This window comes from Biomphalaria glabrata, chromosome 6 (assembly GCF_947242115.1).
Source record: "Biomphalaria glabrata chromosome 6, xgBioGlab47.1, whole genome shotgun sequence".
Lineage (NCBI taxonomy): Eukaryota > Metazoa > Mollusca > Gastropoda > Planorbidae > Biomphalaria > Biomphalaria glabrata.
In genome coordinates this window covers 27,374,857-27,397,170 of record NC_074716.1, presented here as the reverse complement: position 1 = coordinate 27,397,170, position 22,314 = coordinate 27,374,857, and the positions used below count along the sequence as shown (strand labels likewise).

General features: G+C 35.7%; 1 protein-coding gene across 3 annotated transcripts in view; it reads left to right on the top strand.

Annotated features, from left to right (window-relative positions):
• Nucleotides 1–22,314, top strand: part of LOC106071849 (serine/arginine repetitive matrix protein 1) — a 33,263-nt gene that overhangs the window by 1,611 nt on the left and 9,338 nt on the right. The window contains exons 2-11 of one of the 3 annotated variants that reach the window (XM_056032672.1): nt 11,019–11,112; nt 11,416–11,505; nt 11,921–12,043; nt 13,773–13,943; nt 14,123–14,244; nt 16,813–16,950; nt 17,140–17,334; nt 17,456–17,683; nt 17,775–17,823; nt 17,956–18,091. In XM_056032672.1, coding sequence (XP_055888647.1) covers nt 11,098–11,112; nt 11,416–11,505; nt 11,921–12,043; nt 13,773–13,943; nt 14,123–14,244; nt 16,813–16,950; nt 17,140–17,334; nt 17,456–17,683; nt 17,775–17,823; nt 17,956–18,091 — 1,267 coding nt within the window. In that variant the 5' untranslated portion in view covers nt 11,019–11,097. Of the gene's footprint in view, nt 1–11,018; nt 11,113–11,415; nt 11,506–11,920; nt 12,044–12,388; nt 12,526–13,772; nt 13,944–14,122; nt 14,245–16,812; nt 16,951–17,139; nt 17,335–17,455; nt 17,684–17,774; nt 17,824–17,955; nt 18,092–22,314 lie in introns of those variants that run through there. The other 2 variants (XM_056032671.1, XM_056032673.1) reach the window with 2 other exon arrangements.

Genomic DNA, 22,314 nt, shown 5'->3' with positions numbered 1-22,314 from the left:
TAATTAACTTTTTTTCAAAGATTTTATTGCTGGGTCTTATTTTTAAAATTTATTTTAACAGAATACTGGTTAATGTAAAAGAGTGTGAAGTTTCAACACCATATCTTTAACACTTTTTATAATACAGTTAATTTTAGTTCAACTGTCAGTTGTTTCGGTCACAGATTTTTTTTTTATTTACAAAGGCTAAAGAAGGCTCATTTTTGGCCACTAAAAATTTAATAACTTCCCTCACAATTAACTCAGCAATATAAAATTGGTATCATTGGAAAGCATTTTTCAAGCTCTATCTAACTAAATAGGTTCCATTGCATTGTGATCATTTTGAAATTTTTATCGAAGTACCTAGTCCTAGCTAGACTCGACTCTTCGGAGACTCAGTCACTCAGTCTTAGTCACTCTAAACTCTAACTCTAGACTCTAGGTCTAGACCTAGCTAGACTCTAGACACTAATTAATAAGTCAAGTAGTAGACTACTTAGGTTAGTTAACTTTTTAATTAGTAGTAGATCTAGCCCGGTAACCGTCTTAGCTCAGTTACCAGTAGCCGGACCTAGACTAGATCTAGAGTAACTTACATCTATCGAACACCTTCGTTTTAATTTTAAGGTACTTTTACTTATGGAACACCCCATTGTATTTTTTAAAATTCTCCTTTATTTCGATGATTATGACGAAACTAGTCCATTCCTATTGTCACACTATTGTGCATCGTCCATTTCTTTATAGTTTAGTTATATTTAGTTTCATTTTCACCCGAGGATAATTTTTTTACTTATATTCAAAGTGCATTGGTAATATTGGTATAAAAATTTCACTTTTTTTGACCTCTTGGGAAGAGTGAAGTGAGTCTCGGGTTAAGGGTATTTTTTAATGCCAATGATGTTCAGCTCAACAAAACCTATATAGAGTAAAGGATTGTTGTCGGACACGCTAAGCCATTCTCCGGCCATTTTTAAGTTTCAAAATTCATAACTCCGTAATGGTCTAACCTATGAATAAACTGATGGTGTCAATGAATTAGTCATCCTTTTGTCTATAAAAATAGCTATTTTGTAATGTATCACTACGCATAGTTAAAATTAGATCTGATGCGAAGAGGGGTAGGTTGGGTTTTCTGATGCGTAAAAGTTTTCGTCATGATTTTTGTCTCTGTAAAAGTTGTTGGCCGGTTTGGAGATTTATCGGACACTTCAAAGGAAATAGATGTCTTCTATATATTAAACATGTTATTATTAAGACATTTCATCCTTAATTTGATTATTCTGTACATTAGCGCAACGACAAAAGACATATTATCACTTTTCCCACGCTCCACGCTTTCATTCTCGGCTTGTAACTGACGTCACACCACGGCCACTACTTTGGGCCTAGCTTGGCTGGTCGCGCTAGGGGAAAAGATCGCCTCTGTTGGGGGGGAGAAGAGGAGGAGTATTCTCTCTAGTCTACCTACGGGGCACTTTTTTTTTCCCGTAGCACAGCTCCACTAGCGCAGTGCGTGCCTGTCTCACCTTAGCCTTTATGGTACCAGTCAGATAATTGCTAGTCTCCTGCTCTCTCTCTCACCTGCTTTTTTTTTTTTTTTTTTTAGAGCGTGTAATGGTATGCTTAAGAGACGTGGAAAAGGGGGGGGGGGGGGGGAGAGAGACTTCATGTAGTATACTCTCTTTTGATTTTGACAATCTCTTAGAATGTTGATGTTTCACACAATGGCCATTTAGCGCACCTGGTCGATCAATAATTGTAGGCTCGAGGTCTACAATGATATTGCTATTGTGACTTTTTTTTTTTCAGCTGCCCATTGATGCCAATTTATTATTGTATGCACGAGTGCACCTAAGTGCTATAACATTTGTACATATTTGTTGCATATTAAATGGTTTAAAATAAATGGTTATACGTTTTGCATACACCACATTAACTTTTTTTTTATAAATATGTTAAGAATTTTTTTTTTGTGAAACATGTATCAAACACACACAAGAACACATACATAACTTAAATATACATTTTCTACTATATTATTTTAACAAACAACAAAATTATTCTTGTAAATGTTTAAAAAAAAAACAATAACAATTTATTTCCCCATAAGTACTGTGTCAAGTTATTTCCCTTTGATGACTAGCGTCATATGACGATATGTTTTCTTATTCAGAAAGGTAAAACTTGTTGGCCACCCCCTATTTACATGTTAAGTGGGAAAGGAGAGTCTGGGTTGTACAATTTATCTGTTTCTAGTGCCTATTTAGAAGCATTATATCTGGGTTTTAATTGGGTAATGCATCTAGGGGCTTAAAAATCGTCTTAGCTCCAGACCCTATCTCGTTCTTCCCCTTGGGAGAAAAAAAGCTAAGTTTTACAGTAGTCTACTTTGACCCCAGATAAAATTACTTTCTCTCAATATAAAAGGGAGCTGTACGTGTCGGAAGTGTGACAAAATAGTCCATGCGCAATATTTATGCGGAAGTTGGGTAGTAAACATTCAAATAAAGAAGATTTAATAATAATACATCGAGGTGTCCGATATGCGAGACGAAACCCGGGTGGCCGACAACCATCCTTTACTCTAATACGCTTCTAATTAGGCTGAGAAATATTTGCAACAATTTTCCTTAAAGTGTCCTTTGCTACCTAAACATGAAAATTGAGGTTTAAAAAGGGGGTGTTCGATAATAGCAGTTTTTATATAAGCAATCTCAGCTTCGTAAGATATCGAACGCCATTTTAATGTTAAAAATAAACATCAAAGGGATATAACCCAAAGAACACAAAATATTTAAATTATATATTTTTTAATTGTTATTTTTAAAAATAATGTAATGCAAAGTACATATATAAATTACCCATGTGTTACAATTTGTATCAGCTATTTGTGGTTTACCGTAAATGTGCTATATTTTTCTAAGTAAATAGATTTACATCGATATGCACTAATTGTACCCACTTTAAAAGCTTGATTTTATGACACATATAGTTTGATGCTATTATCATTGTTGTGCTACCATAGGTGCAAGGAATATAGAATATAACACAGGAACAATGAATTTAGAATATATCCAGTTGTGTTTTTCTTTTCAGATGCCCCATTCTATTAACTTCTGAATTATGTTTTATAAACCAATACCTAGCGCATGTGCTTGATGTGAAGAGATATTAATAAAACGAAAGGGCTAAGGGGGAGGTATAGAATGTAGATATAGTATTTTGAAATAAAAATGTCTTTGGTAGGTAAAAAAAAAAGGGGGGGGGGGGAGAAACAGTCCAGACACTGTATCAAGAGATCATCAATAATTGATCGACCATTAAAATGTGACGTCAGCCTCAAATACATAGTCAGTTGTGCTTCTCGATCTAGACGTGTGGCTCAGGGTCTAAAAAAAATATATATAAAGTACCATATACCATAAAGTATGATAAAGCTCATAATGTGCTACAGAGACACTCCTTTGAAACATCACAAATACTCAAAATAATAACAGTAACACATTTAACCACTCTCTTATTCTGCCTACACCCCCTTACCCGCGCTTTCTTCTTACGCAATTCCACTCTCCAACATTCACACTTTTTCAGTGCAAAGTAACAACGTAAATTTCAAGACTCAATACAAACGCAGCCACCAGACTAACACACAACAAAAAAAAAAAGGTCAGTGACAGCCCAACACACAGGTGTAAACCAGGCCACCAACGCAGCCCCAAAACATTGTTCAAGTTGTAGTAAGAACAATGTTGAGGGGAAAGGGGGAGGAGCCATCATTCGAGTACCTAAGGTCAAGCCGCTAATTAGGTCACAAACACTAGGCGTGATAGATATATAGATATGTTGTTTGTGTGTGTGTGACAAATACTAAGCGTGCTCTAAAATACGGTGGTTTTTTTTGGTCAACCAGGTGGTTTAGGGAGGGTGGATCTATCTACATCTATAGGTAACACAGCTCGCAAGCTACCATAGCTTTTCAGCACCCCCCCCCCTTCCCCGCCCAGATCGAAAAATATCTAGCACTGACTTTTGGGCTGTTACATACACTGAGCGTGCTAGATCGGCGGCTAGTTACGTAGGGCCGCGTACTGTATGTTTTGTTTTTAGGTCAACCAAGTAAACTGTTGTGTCCTGCAATGACTTGGGGAGGGTTATCTATTGGCTACCAAAGCTTATTAGGCTCTCCCTCAAATAGATAATATCTGGATTTAATTTATTAATGGCCTTATGTCTCAAAATAGCTTAGACCTAAATAAGTACTACGCAATGCGTTACTGGGCTTAGCACCGTCAGTTTCTAAGCAGAGCTGATCAGTGATAGATTCTAGATTCCTTCGATGTGGACCATGTGAAAATGACTAAAATCTGTCTGTCTTGACATGGCGTAAAAAGAAAATGATATTTAAAAAAATATAGATTATAACACTTTTAAAACACCATACTTCTCATGTGTTCGATAAGTTCTTAATATGTTCGATAAGATAAGATAAAGGTAAAAAAGTGTTCGATAATTTAAGCTTTTGAAATCATCGACCTGACTCACTTTAAAATCAAATATAAGTTTAACTTTGAGTAGTAATAGAATAAAACATGTCTACTTTTTAAGAAAAATGGATGAGGAGTTCATAGATATAATCAGTTTTTTTTCTAGGTCTAATTTTTACGGAGATACACAAATTCAAACATAAAAAATGTCGGCGAATGAGCTTAACTTGTTCGATAAACGTAAGTTACTGTAGATCTAGCTACCGGTACTTATTAAGTCTAGATCTAAATCTAGATCTAGAGATCTTAGACTTAGTAGATTCTAGTAACTAGAGATCTAGTTAACTTAGTCTTAAGCTAGGAATGAAGATTCAAAAGACTAATCAGCACTAGCATAGAAGAGACTGAATAGTCTGAATAGAGTGACTCAGTGAGAGTCAGAAACTGGAGTCAGTCACTCAGTCAGTGGAGTTGACTGGTCTGGAGACACAGACTGACTTTTTTTTGTCACTTAGACTTAGATCTAGATCTAGATTGGAATTTAGATTATCATTAGATGGATTATAAATATTTATCTGACTAGGGCCATTCGGGTTTCATAGGTTTCATCTTGCTTATCGATCACCTCACTGTATTATTATTAAATCTTCTTTATTTGAATGTATAATACCCAACTTCCTCATAAATATGGCGCATGCATAGGCCGCTCAGTCCGCCTGAAAGAAACGTCCGTATTTTGTTTTGTCCCACTTCGCAGCGAAACAAGGTTAGGGCCACCGTTAGGGTATCCCATTTTCTATTTAAAAGCCTCTTAAAAATATAAGTCTAATAATTCATATATAGTCATGTGATACACCGTTGTACGCAGAAATGGATGATGTTTCAATTGCTGTTTGAAATTTTAAGATGACTTAAGCGTGTACGAAACTGTTGCAGGTTGAAGTTTATTCTTTGTAATATCTTCGTATTCTGTTGACCCCAAAGAAAATTTCAAACATCGTTTTAAAGCTCATCAATTGCCGATTCTATGTGTAATTAGTTTTTTTGTAAGTATTGACAATTCCAGCAGCTTTTGATTGAAAGTAATCTTTTATTTTGGTCCAATCAAATCACTCGCTCAGCCTTCTTTTTTTTTCCCTTCACTTCATTCGCGATGTCAAAAGTAGGTCATGTGACTGGGCCCAGCCAATCCTCTCGTGCTTACCAGCTGTATAAATGGGTCAAATGAATTTTTCCTTTATTATGTTTATCAATGTATTTTATAGCTGTAAAAACAAACATTTTAGTTGATTTAGAACACATGTACCGGAAGCTCAAAATTGGAACCAGTGAAATCTGCCCATGTGGAGTATCACCAGAAAATGCCGACCACGTCCTCCAAAACTGCTCTCTCTACCAAGAGGCCCGTATAAGACATTGGCCCCAAATCACCCCAATAGAAAGAAAACTATATGGAGAGCTCCCTGATTTGGAAACCACTGCACAGTTCATCTCATGTATTGGTCTAGTCATATGAACACTCCAACATAACAATGAGAACGATGAAGAAGAAAAAAGTTGATTTTGATTTTAGGCCATCTTTTTATGACATGGTCATAACTCCAATAAGTCAGATCATGTACATTAGAATTAGATCTAGATCTAGATCTAGACATCGGGGGGGGGGGGGGTGGTGGCCATGAATGAATGCCATGTCAGATGAACATATTTTCTCACTTTATTTCACAATGCTAATTAACCGTTAAATAACATTAAAAAATCACAGGAATGTTAATTTTAATGTATATTTAAATATATATTTAAAAGCTAAATAATATCTAGATCTATATAGATTAAAAAAATAATTCAAAGTGACAATGTAAGACAAGACAACCAAAGTGGGACAAAAAAATAAGTAAAATACAAAGGCAAAGAAGAGGTCAAAATAATTAACTAAAAAATTTATAACTTTTGAACTAATTATCTGATTTTCAAAATTCTTTTTGTGTCATTTATATCTCAAAATTATCTATCTAGCTATAGTGATATAGTGGTTTCATTGCATATAAGTAAATAATATTTTATCACTGAATGCCCTAGCATGCTCCATTTTGTCACACTTCCGACATGTACAGCTTTCTTTTTCATTGAGAGAAAGTAATTTTATCTGGGGTCAAAGTAGACTATTGTAAAACTGATCTTTTTTTCCCAAGAGGAAGAACGAGGCAGGGTCTGGTGTTAACACGATTTTTAAGCCCCTAGATGCATTAGCCACTAACACCCAGATATTATGTTTCTAAATAGACATAGAAACATACATTTCACAACCCAGACTCTCCTTTCCCACTTATACATGTAAATATTGGGTGGCCAATAATATTTACCTTTTCTGAATAAGAAAACATATTGTCGTATAACGCGAGTCATCAAAGGGAAATAACTTGACATAGTAAAGAAGGGGTAATAAAGAAATTTGTTGTTGTTTTTATTTAAACAATTATATGAACAATTTTGTTGTTTTTTCAAAATAATATAGTACAAAATGTATATAAGATAAGATAATTTTTATTGATCCAATCAAATGGAAATTTAGTTTGACTACAATTGACAACCTCAGCGTAACTACTGTACAATAACAATATAGATGCAAATACGAACAACATTCAGACACGAAAACACATACACACTCATAACCAGCATTTTATCAGTGATGGGAATTTTCCGAAATTTCATCTGATCTGATTTTTTAGCAAATCGAAAATTTTTCCGACATTTTCTTTTTTTGAAAAAAAATCAGAATTTTTTTTTTTATGAAAAAAACAACAAATCCGATCTTATTGCTGTCCATTTTCGGAAGAATTCGAAATAAGATTTTTGAATTGCTTTGAACATGCGCACATCCTGTATTTTTGACATAGTTATAAGTTCTATTTTAAATAAAAATCTTGTGTTAAAGTATTGTTAAAAGTCTAGATCTCGGTCTAGACTAGAGTGGTTTGAATCAGTCTAGATAGATATATTCTAGATAAGATATAGTTTCTTTAATTGGAAATACTTTTGATCTAGATCTAGAAAAGTTCATTTCTAAAAATATCAGTCAGACTCAGAGTTAATCAGAGTATCATGATGCCCGCCCGCTATGCGCTATTAATTTTTACTCTGTTGATACGATGGCCCCAAGATTTTTCTAATTTGAACCCTGCCTGCCAAATTCTGATAGAATATAGATCTGATAATAATAATATATTGGTTCTAGAGTCACTAGAGATGTAGATCCAAGTTATTAGATTTAAGTAGTTTTAGGGGGGGGGGGGGGGTTTACAAAATTTCCTTTTTTTTTTTTAAAGTCTGTTCCCGTCACTGAAGATGCAATTCTATACATCAAAAACAACAAAGTTTTTATACTTAACATTTAATTCTTTGTCACTATTCCTATTCTCTGTATCATCTTTACTTATGACCAATTGATGTCACACCAATCAGTCCTAGGTACCTGTCTCATCCTCCATCCCCTTGTCTAATCTGCATTATTTGCATTACTATGTGGCTACATCACTTTGCTATGCTGCATGTTCAGTGCAATTGCTTGTTGATCTAAATTCAGGTCAGTAAATAGACATAGGGAGGAAGGGGGAGAGATATCTGATACTGTGTTTCCATGTTGCTAAACAATCTTCAGTTGTTTTTTTTTATCTAGCCTGCATCAATATTTACACCTAATAAAATATAATTTAGCCACACACTTTCTTTACACACCTGCCCTCACCTGCTGAGCAAGTAAAAAAAAAAAGATTTAAGATCCAACCTACATTCATCAATCTCTCAATCATCAGTCATTCCTTGTCACATCCATCCACCCATCCTACACTCATTCACCCATTCCACATTCATTATTTCATCTTATAATATTCCACCAGTAAATTCCACAATCCCAATAATAGTGGAAACGGGGTGAGATGGTTAAGTGCTGTTAAGCACTTGGCTTCCAAGCCTGGGGTTCTGGGTTCAAATCTTAGTGTAGACTGGGCATTTGAATTTTGGGATTTTTAGGGCTTCCCTGAGTCCACCCAATTCTAATGGATACTTGACTTTAGTTGGGGAAAGTAAAGGTCATTGGTTGTTGTGCTGGCCATATGACACCCTGCTTGTTAACCATTGACCAAAGGAACAGATGACCTTAACATCATCTGCCCTATAGATCGCAAGGTCTGAAAGGGAAACTTTACTTTAAATCCCACATTTATCCAATCTGCGTTCATCCATATTGTTATGACTCTCCTACTCTCCAGGCTCTCTTCTCACTGCACCACACGAACAACAACTTAAAGAACCTCACAACTCAGGGCTCCAAAGTATCAGTCAATTTAATTTCAAATACATCACAATTGGCAACAACATTAACACTGTCTTTACAAAAACCTAGTCTTGCTCTGCCTGACTTCACACACCGTGCTGGTTCTCGCCTTGTACTGGTCACATTGCGAGGTAACATGAAGTGAAGTGATTCTGACACACTCGCTCTTATATAGTGTCTCGATTGGCCTAGAACCTTCTTGACCATTCCAGTTGATCACTTTCGCCGTGACTTGCGTGCGTAATATTTACACACAGGTCGTTGTCGAACTGGCGTGTACTGTCACTGGTCACGGTTGACCGCTCGTCTAGCGCCGGACTGGGGCTATTTGCGTAGGCTAATCTTTGTCACCACTGAGTTTGTAACAATATCTATCTTTCACACTTATCCATCAATCCATTTCATCCCACAATCATTCATTTATCCAACACTCATTCATCTTTCCATTCACACTCATCCATCCTACAAAAGATAATGCACAGATTTATGCACAACAGGTTGTTGTTATACCAGATAATTCCAAATGTAATTTAGTACATTTTTACATTTTTGATACTAAAGAAAGGATATTCAGTAACTGACACATTTATAAACATATCATTTACCAGCCCCCTACCACGAATATATAATTTCTGCTTCAATAGAAGCAGAGGCTATAAAACATACAAATGGAATATGTGTCTTCTATAAGAGATATGTTGAATGGCTGCTTAGTCGTGCAGTTTGTGCGCTGGACTGTCATTCAGACTTATCGATGGTCCTGGGTTCAAACTCTGCTTGCGCCCATCTCCCGTCGTCCTGCAGGAGGTTTGGACTAGGAAGTAAACTATATTCAACACTGAAGGAACATCCGAAACATGTAAAACAAACAAACATGTGTCAACAGGCTTAAAAATGACACATGCTTAAAAATAGCAATCTCCTCCTTCCCAGGGCAGGGTGGTAGAAAAATGACATTTTCATATCATTCAACTTTGACCTTAAGTAGAAATTTTTTTTTTATAGAGAAAAGCTAAATGTGTCATAAGTGTAAAGCAGAAAAATAGAGCATTCGCAATACCAGTATAGTAGTTCATTCGTAACCATCGTGTATATATACTGTGAGGTGTTCGGTAAAAGTAACAACATTGCTAGTGTAAGGAGAGTTATTCTAGATCTAGTTCTATGTAGATAGATATATAGCAAGGTTATAATTTTAATGTAGTTAGCAAATTTTTATTATTTCAATAGAAACTGATTCATCCTTTTTTACGTAAGGAGGTAAACAAAAAAACTTAACTGAAACTAATATTGAGTGAAAATATAATGAGTTTAAAGATAGTAATTATAATGAAACAAAACAAAATTCATTTCACTCAATGAAAAAAAAATATACCCAAACCGTAACCTTAAACTTAAAGTGCCAAGATGTACCCTAAAAAGACACCAAACCTAACTCAGATGCTCCTATTTTAATAGTTTTCCATTGAAATGATGATATTTTGTAAGAAATCAATTAAATTTCTTTCAGATTAAAAAATATGTGTATAAATTATATAAATGTGGATAAAATCTTGAATAGTGTCTGGAAACAATTTTCACAACTGTATTCTTTAAATTAACATGTAACTGTAGAAACGAGTAATTTTTTTTCTAATGACTTCTTAATTTAATAATTAGTTGAGAGTGAAAATGTAATAAAACTAGTGACAAGATTGTTTCCCCCAATACAGAGAAATATATTCATTTACTACATGATTTGAAAACTGCATTTTTTAAATTCTTTTGTTTCTTTGATTTTTTTTATTTGTACTGCTGTAACCATGTTCTTTATAATATTAATTGTAAACTAAAATGAAAGTTTCATCTTCCCAAACATTTCCCATTTTCAAAGTCTTAACAATATATTGAGATGTTTGAGAGCCTTTTCCATGTCCCATTTTCTAGCACATATCTTTCCCAAGCAATATTAATCAAAATTGTATTGCCGGTCTGGGCATGTGTAAATCATAAAAGCATATTAGTGAAAAAAAGCAAGTCTGAAACAAGAATTTTTCTGTTTAGTAAAAAAGTTTGAAATCCACTCCGAGATAATATTGTATTATTTGGAAACTTCAGTTGAACAAGGATCATTTTAATATATACATATATATATATATAAATAATTACAAAATTGTTATCTTAAATGTAGTTATCTTTCCACCCTCTAATTACCAACTTGGTATTTTTTGCTTCAGTTTTGAGGCCATATCCACTGTTGATTGGTGTTAGTGGGGTTTTAATTCTGACGAAGGAGTTTCACAAGTGCAAGCCAAGATGCATAATTATGCGGTAGGCATGATACGTCTGTAACACCCTTTTTTTTTTTGAGAGTAAAACTAAAAAGAAAAATACAATTTTAGTAAGAATAGTATAAGGCAGTCATGGAAAGGGCTTTTCTTGTATGGTCTTTTCTTTTTAAATTTCATTTACCCTGAGGTTTACTTGACCCTTACAATACAGTTGTAAATGTGCTGAAATGTTGCAAGCATAAAAAAGGCTTTTTAAGATGTCGGTATGCTTTCACACTCTGATTTATATTTTGATTTGTACATTTTTGTTGTTGTATTGAAGTTATATTTTTATTTATTTTAGGGCACTACAGCCCAGCAGGACACACGGTTTTCAGACAAAAGAAAAAAACTAATGAAAACAATGAAATTTGGAGAGGGCCTAGAGCGAAAAGTAAGCATACTTTGCATTGTGTCATTATACCTACTTACAACCATTAACAGGGGCACTTTACTGTAAATATTTTTCTGTCCATTGCATCAAATCTCTGTTACCCTACATTGCCAACAATTTTTTGTGCCACGAGAAATTTGCCACACCTTTTTTTTTTATGTAACTAGTTTTATCAAGATGCTCACTTCTCAATGCTATTTGGTATATAAGAGCTTTCCATAAATATTAATATTAACATTAATATTAATGAAGACAGCCTGAAATCCTAGAATTTCATGTAGATATGTGGATTAAGACATTGTCCCCTAATCAATTATTAAAAAATAACTGAACAACTCACTGCTTTATGTAGCATACATAATCAAACTTTGATATAAAAAAAAAATCATCTCTGTCTAAATTTTGTGGTTTCCAGGTTGATATGACTAAAGTTAATGTTGATAGCTTGAAACCTTGGATTGCTCAAAGGATTACAGAATTGCTAGGAATGGAAGATGATGTTGTTGTTGAATTTGTTTACAATCAGCTTGAAGAGAGGGTATGAAATGACATATTTATTCTGTGTTTTCTAATATAATCCTTATCGTCATGTAGAGTGTGCTTGTGCAACTGACATATTTGTTCAATATTTTTTGTTCCCCAACAGTGCCTCTCAATAACCCTGTCATTGGTTGAAATCATAAGGTTTTTAATGTCCACTAGTTTCATGATTTAGGGTAAAAGGAACCGGAAATAATTGCAATAAAAATTTAAAAAAAAATATAAAAAATACATGAAAGACAAAATACCCCCAACCCTATTTCAGGTAAAATATCAACAAAGTCGCTTTCAGGGATAGTGTTGAATGTATTCTCATTTGTTGACTATTTCCTCTTATGATCAGAGAAGCACTATAAACAAAATGGCCTTCAAGCATTGTCACTCACTACAGAGCAAAGATACAGGATGTTTTCTCAATGCTTTGGTAGCTAGATACTCTTATCTGCTGCCACACAGATAATTCACCTGCTTGGCTCAATGGTGGGTTTGTATCATTATTATCTATCCATTTGGTTTTGTGTCGGTCTAGTCTTAGCTTCTGCTGCTATAAGAAACCAAGAAAGGTTAACTGCAACCAGGAGGTATCTTCAATGAATTTGTTTTCCACTTAGGTAGATTTGATTTGGGAAAATAAACATTTGTTTCTTTTGATTAAACTTAATAGAGATTAAAGAGAAAAGGATTTGAATAATAAATTGTAATATATAGAACGATTCACCATTCAACTTAAAAGAAGTTAAGATTTTTTTAAAAGTAGACTTAACCTAATCATACTATACTAATAATGATCCAAAATTGGATGTGTTGTGTCAGGTCCACTAAATTTGTAAGCTTTGTTATGGTGGATGCTACACTACACAGTTCTTTGACAAAGATATCAGCAGGTTGGTTTTCTTTTTAACAAGTAGTAAATGAGCCAAATTATTAGGGAAAAAAAATACATTTATCTCCTACGTCAGACATTGCTCCCCCATTTTCCATCTGATTCAAGGTGGGTGGGTACCTAAAGTTTGGAATTAGAATACAAATCTAAATTGTATACAGTTTGTGTGCGTGTGTGTGTTTATTGAATGGACGTAACTACTTAATTTTGTGTGCTGGTGTTACTGAATGGGAAAATCTTTTTTGCAGAGCTAACAGACATATGATTTGCTTGGTTGACCCGGGTCAGAGTTTGTATAAGTAACTCTGTCCTGTGTGGTGCTGGAACACGACAGCCTTAGTGTTGGCCTAGATGGCGGGTGTCAGGGGTTCGCTGGGCTAGACTTGGAAAGCAAGTGAAAACCTGGTCACTGAAAGCCATAAATAGAACATTACTTTGTTACAGCTTAAATTATTAACTTATGAGGACTCCAAGTGGAGATATCTACATAACTTATACAGATTCTCAAATTATTAAATAGGAACATATAGTTAGTTTTAACATGACACAAGTAAATTAATAGTTTTTATTTAGTTATACTATATCATTTCATGTAATTATATTAGTTTTTTTTTTTATTTAGTTAGTCTAACCATTTATGTCTTTTGCCAGATTAAAAAAAAAAAGTACTTTACGAGAAAAAAAAATTGTCAAAACTTTTTATACTAAATATTTTTCATTTCCAACTATTGAACATTAAAAATCACTAGTTGGTCATAATTGCTTTAACCAAAAAAAATGATTTAGACTTATTTTGAAAAGAACCTTTCTTTATGCATGCCATCTTCCCATCATGTATCTACAGCACCCAGATGCCAAAGAAATGCAAATCAACCTCACTGGCTTTCTGAATGGCAAAAATGCTAGAATCTTTTTGAGTGAACTGTGGGACCATCTGTGTAGTGCTCAAGAGAATGTCACTGGCATACCAAATCAGTTCCTAGAACAAAAGAAAAATGAAATTAAACAAAGACAGGTCAATTCATTTGAATAAATTCACTCGATTATTATTGTTTTAAAATTAATTATTTTGCTAAGTTTTAGCCTTAAGGAATTTTATCTATTGTGAGAGATTGTTTATAATTTGTATCTTTATCTTCTCGTGAATGTTTATTTCTAAACCTCATTTGTTTCATTTCTCACTTGTTTCCTCAGGAGGAGCAAGAACGTTTAAAAGAAGTGGTCAAGAAAAAGGAAGAGCAAATAAAAGAACAGTTAGCAAGGGAACGTCGAGAAGTTGAGAAACAAGACAGACGAAGTAAAACTCCTGACAGAGGGTAAGTCATCAGTTTTAAATAGGAAGAAACAAATATTTGTAAAATAAAAAAAAAAAACTCATTTGAGTATAAATTATTTCTTTTTACATTTTTTGTAATTTTCTCCTTTTTTTTTTTTTCCACAACAGTAATTTGAAAAAACTACCCATGCATTTCAGAACACCTTCATTTCAACAGTATTTTAGAATAAACTAATTATTTTATTTGAAAAGATGTAAAGTTGTTCACCTTAAAAATAAAAAAATTGCTTAACTCCAATACTCTTGCTCTTAAATATCATAGAGCCACCTTAGTTTTGTCTTGCATTCTGAGTCTGAACAAAAGATGGAGTTTGTATAAAATAGTGAGACTTTTATTTTTAGAAATTTATGTCTAGAATTTAATTTTTTAAAAGCACCATGGACACTAAAGATTACATTTCACATTCATTGCATTTGTGCACTTTGTTTTATTGATCCAATCAAATGAAAATTTAGTTTGACTACAATTGACAACCTCAGCATAACTACTGTACAATAACAATATAGATGCAAATCCGAACAACATTCACACATGAAAACACATGCACAATCATAACCAGCGCTTTAAAAGATCTAATTTGTCTCATTTAATGTACATATTGATAGAATAATCCTCCATTTTCTTCAATGTACAAAAAGAGACATAAAATGTATGGGTCGCCACTATTCCAGGAGTGTACCCCCATTATTCTGGGTTTAGTTCGTACTGATTTATTCCTTCTCTTTAGCTACTACTGATAGATTTATTTCTTCCCCTCTGTCCTATTTTCTAGATCTAACCAAAGGTAACTAAGTTTATAATTGACTAGCATTACCCACCAGCTACGCCATTAATTCGTTCCCAGGCTAATATATTGTTTATTTAGCCATGGACCTCCCTTTTTTTTTTACATACCAATAATGATAAAAAAGCCCACAAGTAAACGCTTTCCCATAAATTCCTTTGACCAGGGAATTCTAGTATCTATATAGGTTAAATTGGACTGGCCCATAAATTTGAGTTTCACTTCTCTCTTCCCCCCATTCTCCACTATAATAAATAGTATTATTGACACTATCTATTTTTCTGCTTATCGGTTCTTATATGATATTTTTGGGCCTGGGCCCTTTTTTTTTGTATTACACCCTGCAAATCGTAATACTTAGGCCATAACCCCCATCTCCCCCATTTTTTCCACTTTCAATAGAACTGGCACATTTTGACAATTCCCATTTTGACCAGTGAATTCTACTTATGTATTTTACATTTAATTGGAATGACTTTAAAATACCCTCCCAAACACTCACTTCTGGCCTGTGAGTTTTATATCTTTTTTTTTCACATTCCATTTTGCTACAAACTTATCATCTACTGGACCTTGCTTTAATGTATGGATGAGTATTATGGAATACTGAATCTTATGTTCATTAGTAGAAACTATTACCACCTGAAATGATATATTTTATAATTTTGAGAGAATGTTTAGCCATAGTCTGAGCTATTACTTCTCCAAGTGCTCTTTCTTACTTACTGATGACACATCCATTATCATTCCCTAATGAAAGGAAAAATGTTCAACTTCTTAACTCTGTTGAGTTTATTACAAACTGATCAATGATTTACAGCAACAATAAATATATTAGCATATGCTCTTTCTAGATTAGAAATTACATTTTATTATTAAATATTATAGCAATATTTGGATACTTGTATTGTTATTTTTTTTTCTTTATTACTATTGAAAAAAAAAAGTTCCCCTTTCAGACATTGTGGTCTATAGGGCAGATGATGCAAAGGTCATCTGATTCTGTGGCCTACGTTAACGAGGGTGTCATGTGGCCAGCACAACAACCAACCGCCTTTACTTTTCCCCAACTAATGTTAGGTACCCATTAGAGCTGGGTGGACTCAGAGGCGCCCAAAGATCCCAAAATTTAAAATCCCAGTCTTCACCAGGATTCGAACCCTGGTTAGGAAGTCAAGCATTTTACCGCTCAGCCACCACGCCTCCTTTATTACTAATAGCGTTAACCATAATTTACTTCATAACACTAATACATATTGTTATAGTCATAGTTAATAAATTACTGTTTCAAATTCAAAATTTTATATAGCTTTATTATTATAAAATATTTTTAATTTAACAAATTTTATTTTTTTGAAGTGGTATTTATATCGCTGTCGCTGTATGAACACTTTTTTCCATGTCTCAATTAGACATGTACTAATAGATGTATGTAAATGTATATTTCTCAATTAATGATTAGCATTGGATACTTAACAAAAAAGTTGAAATATCAATTCCAAAGACAGATTTTGAAAAAAGTAGGTCACATCAATTTACGTTCTTGATAGTGGGTGCATTTTCAAGTCCTTATTGAACAGTTGTTTTGTAACTAAGTACACCTGTCCAATATAGAAAATATTCTAATGAAGCATCAAGAGTTAATGTGATTTCTGGAAAGGTCTTGTTATTCTGTTAAAATATAAAAGTATGTCTTACATATATTTATTAATCTCTATCACATATTTATCATTAATTAAAATCTATTAAAACCTTTCATATAGAAAAAGTCGTGACAGAGAAGATAAAAAAGATGCGAAATCTGTTAATGACTCTGGAGAAGCGCCATCTAGTGATGTTAATAAACTAGAAGTTAAGCAGGAAGCAAAGTCTGATGGAGAAACTGATGACCAGTCAAAAAGGTAGCACTTTGTAAAAGAGTGTGTCTTCTGTTTATGCTGCCATTTTTTGTTTGTTTGCTGAATACAGTACTTATGAAATTTTTTTTTTTTGGAGTCTCTAATTAGTAACATTATCAGATACATTTAAAAAAAAAATAAGTTGCATTTTTTTAGCAAGTAGTTTTCTAATTTTTTGTGTGCCTTTCAAAGTGTTCAGAAAACTGAAACTAAAGAAGATACTTCTAGTAAAGATACAACAGAAAAAGATAAAGACAAGATAAAAGATAGGTCACCTGAGAGACGAGATAGTAGAGACAGACGTCGACGTTCTTATTCTGGAGACAGAAGACACAGAGGTCGCTCAAGATCAGGGGAGAGAAGCAGACCCCCTATGTCACGCCCTAGGTTTGTATTAAGCCATTGTTTGAAAGTAATACTCATTTAAAACTCAGCACACACAAAAAAATTGCCTGTTGTAGCAGTCATTTTAGTCTAACTCTGTATCTGTGCTTCATGTTACTTTTAGGCCAGGCTTTGGGCGTGGTCGATATTCTCCTCCTTCAGTCAGGAGGCGCTCACGGTCTCCTCGCCGGTCCAGATCACCCAGACGGAGGTCACTTTCTCCACGTAGAAGAAGCCCATCACCGAGGCGGAGATCACCACCTAAGCGTAGAAGCCCTCCTCGTAGGTCTCCGTCACCAAACAAACGCCACCCATCACCTCGTAGAAGTGTACCAACTAGGAAAAAACCTAGGTATAATAATTCTTCTGATTTTTCTCTTAATTATAAACATTTATTTTATGAATAGTTTTTACTAATGTATTTTTTTTTTAACTTTGTTTAGGTCAAGTTCTGAAGAAAGTTCTAGTAGCTCAGAAGATGATGATAAACCTGTAAGTTTGTATGTAAAGTGTTGTAGTTGTAAAATTGATGCAAGTTTTCACAGACATTGCATATACTCTTTTTTTATTTGAAAATATTTAATTAAGATTTAGAATAAATACAACTTTTTTTTTTCTTTTTAGGTGGATGCATCTCCTGAAAAATCTGGTATCCAAAAAAGGAGAAACTACAGAAAGCATGATGAAGATGAAAGTGGCAAAGATTCATCAAGCTCTTCTTCTGATTCTGGAGATGATGAAAAAGGCAATCATTTGAATGGTAATGGTTAATCAATAATAAAATACATAATGGCATTGTCTTTTGAGTCTGAACACTTACTGTTACAAAGACTTACTCATTGGTCCATATGAGACTGATGAGGCTACTGCCTGCTGGGGGTTGACTAAAGCTCTCTTTTAGTCAGCCAAATTCTTCACTAATTTTGAAGAAATGAGATGAACAGTGCAATAGTTACAGTAATCTTTTCCAAAATGTCTTTTTGAAACAGCCAGATGTTCTCCAACTAGCAGGTCTTCAAAGCATTTTGTGAGAATCTTTAATGCCATCATTTTACTGAATAAGGACACTGCGGAAACAGCTAAACGACCTTGACTTTGCAGATGACTTGGCTCTTCTTTCTCACACACAACAGCAGATGTAATTATGGACAATTCAGCTAGAATGAGTCTTACCATAAACAAAGGGAAGAGCAAGGTGTTCAAGATAAAGGCATCCAACAATACACCCATTACAATCCAAGTTTAGGAGCTGGAAGAGGTGGAAAGCTTCACCTATTTCGGCAGTATCATAGACCACCATGGAGGAACAGATGCAGATGTCAGAACCCGCATTGGTAAAACTTGAGCAGCCTTCCATCAGCTGAAGAACATCTGGGGATCTAGGGAAATAAGCACCACTACCAAGATCAGGCTCTTTAACACCATTATTAAGCCAATACTACTTTATGGAGCAGAGACCTGGAGAATCACCATCATATCCATACCTGTCTGATGAAGATGGCCAGACAAGATCTCAAATGAGGAACTGTGGCAAAGAACAAAGCAGCAGCCCATTGAAGTAGATATCCTTCAGATACGCTGGAGATGGATAGGTCACACCCTTCACAAGCCTGCATCCAACATAACAAGGCAAGCCCTAACCTGGAACCACCAAGGAAAGAGGAAGAGGGACGGCCCAGGAATACATGACGCCTCGATTTGGAAGCAGATGAGCAATACGTGGGGACAGTTGTAGAGACTCACACAGAACTGAGATGCCTGGAGAAAGCTGGCTGGTGGCCTATGCCCCTGAAGGGACCACAGGCAGAGATGAGATGAAAGATTTTACTTCATAAAATAGTCTTGGCATTTGTCATCTTCCATACAGGATAGAAGGATAGGTGCTCCATCTAATGCAAATGTTGAACAATAAGTATTGGCTCTTTACTATTCACTTTGCAGTTTTGCCAATGCATGGTTAAATGATTACCATCTCTTATTGACAGCTTTTAAACAATTTTTTTACTTGGTATCACACACTTTTTTTTTCAGAGACATGATGTGAAAGTCTGCATACTGTACTTATTTAATTTATTTTTTGAAGAAAATACTCTGAAAATTTTTATAATTAATCAAAAACTTAAAAATCTTTTTAATTTGGTACAAATATATTAAAAAATATCAATATAAATGAGAATCTTTATAATTAATCAAATCAAAGTGCTTTACTTGATAAATGCAGTTGTGAATTTTTCCAAAAATTTTCAATATTTAGAAAATTCCTGATGCTTATCTTTTTCCCATTAAAAATATTCTTTTTTTCAAGTTCTAGATCTAGAATACTGAATAGATCAATCTTAATAGATCTGATCTAGATCTAGATAATTGTTATTACAATGTAATTTAGAGTTGGAAAACCTGCACGTACCAAAGGGCCCACTTAAAGTTGAAACAATGTCTTTTCCATCAACGCTTAAAATGTTTGAAACCTTTGTCATTCTACTTGAACAATACTTCACACATGCATTTTTAACTGCAAGGAAATAAGTTTTTGTGTCCCTTGAAAAACATATTGAATGGCTTTGTGCCACGTTGTCACAATGTTATGCCCCATCTCACAGTTTGTGTAACACTTGTATTCCTGATCTGATGTGATTAGGCAGATTATTATATACATTAAATTTGACTGTTTCTTGAGGGACACTCCAGTTTAATAATGCTTAAAGTTGTTTGTGCTCATATGGAGCGAATTAGATCAGTTTGCTTTTACCTATTCGGAAATCTTTAATCTATTGTTCTAAAGTAATTTAGAAGGAGGTAGTGATCTATTTAGTCTAGTAAAATTTTATGTTGGCATGAAATATAAGAAGTCACACCAGGACGCCTTGGTATGCTGAACATTTTCTGCATCCAAACATAGCTCCTCTCTGGCTGCTCTTACTTTCTGTTGGCCTCCTTCAATCACAAAATGACTATGGTTCATCTCATAGACCACATTTTTCATCTTACTGAGGATCCCTATTCTCAAGAGGCATTCCCATCCACATAATTTGCACTCGTCCCGAGACATGACGTAAAACTGCGCTCCTCTTTCCTTAGCACTTTTGGAGCTCAAAAGTGCCCTACTTCTTTTCTATCATTGTGTCTGCCTCCTCTTTTCCTAAGTCTGCCTTCATTGATCATCACACTGTCTCCTTAACTTTAAATTCTCACTACGTCCTAGACCAGTCCGTTTGCCATGGACTGCGACGGGTAAGGGGGGATAAAGAGATCCTGGTGTTTGAGTGGTGGCTATCTGAGGATAAACCACAACAACACAATACTTTGGCTCCAAGTTCCCCTAGACCTGAGACCCAGATGGCCAGCTCTGGGTCAACCGGCTGGTCATGCCGAGCTACCAGCATAGGTCGTCGACCTATGCTGGAGGGCGGTGGCTGGAGGGTCAATCTGGGAGCTGCTGTATCGGACACATGTCCGATGTAGCAGCTGACTGAGTATAGCACCTGTGTAGCCCTGGCGGGCTCATTCTGGACATCCGAATGGCCCGTCCCCTTGTTGGACTCGATGGCGGGTGGGGAGCACAGGTGCCGAATTAACAAGAATATATATGGACAAAAAAACACACACAAAACTACTTGCCCCAGACCTATGTCTGGGCAAGAAACGTCGAATTGATGATAAAAAAGAGGAGGTCCCAAAAAGCTGTGCCACCTGGCCATCATTTCTGGTGGTTAGGTGCACAGAGGAGGGAAAAAGCCTGACAAAGTTGAGCCCTTTTATTATCTATAAGGGACTTAAGTCAGTAGTGGGAGAGCCCAAGAGTGTGTCTAAGCTACACAAATCAATGGAACTCCTTGTAGAAGTAGACAGCAAGACACACTCTGATGCGCTTTTAAGATGCAGAAGACTCTGTGATCTCCAAGTGGAAGTCATGCCACACAAGAGTCTGAACACCAGCAGAGGTGTAATCAGCTCTAGGGACCTACTGGAATGTTCCGAGAAGGAAATAGTGGAGGGCATTGAAGGAGTCACCCATGCCCGGCGCATTACCAGGCGCAGGGAGGGTGAGGAGGTCAAAACCGCCACTATTATCCTCACATTCGGAACTAGGACACCGCCAGAGTATGTGAAGGCAGGATACCTACGAGTTCCAGTGGGGCCCTACATACCTAACCCCATGAGGTGCTTCAAGTGCCAGGGTTATGGACACGGCGCGGCAGTCTGCAAGAGGAACACTGTGTGTGCCAGATGTGCTGGAGAGGGTCATGAGGACAAGGGCTGCACAGCCCAGTTCAAATGCCCAAACTGTCAAGCTGGCCACTCAGCCTACTCCAAGGACTGCCCTGTGTGGAAACAGGAGGTTGCCGTGCAGGAGTACAAGGCAAGAAACGGATGTACCTTTAGCCAGGCGAAATCGGCTGTACTGGCCCTACCCAAGGGCCAATTCGGCTTGACAAAGACCTACGCCCAGGCTGTTGCTAAGATAGGAAGATCCATAGCCACACAGACGGACACATTGACCCCACCACCCCCTCCTCCTCCTCCAACTCAGAAGAAAACACTGCCAAAGAACACACCTCTGAAGAAACAAGAAAGCCCTGTTGTCATGCTAAAGAACAGGTTCTCTGTGCTCGCTGATGAGAGCATGGAGACTGAGCAGCATGTCAAAACCAATACTCCGGAAGAACCCGGAGACATCATGTCTGACACAGGTTCTCCTCAGAGAACCCAGCCAGACACCCCAACCTCTACCGAGTTAGAGGTTGACCAACTCCCTAAGGGGAGAAATCAAAGCGGAGAGGATGCCCGAGGTGAGAGAGGAGGAAATAACCTCCGCTCTAACCAGAGGGATCTCCCCTCTCCAGAGAGAAAGACTTCCCCCAAAAGGGGATTGTCCTCCTCTCCATCCAAACCCAAGAATAAAAATACCAAGGTCACTGGAATAAAGGGAAACCCCTCCGGGGGCCTCCCAAGGCCAAATAGCTCCAAGTAGGTCATCTAGAA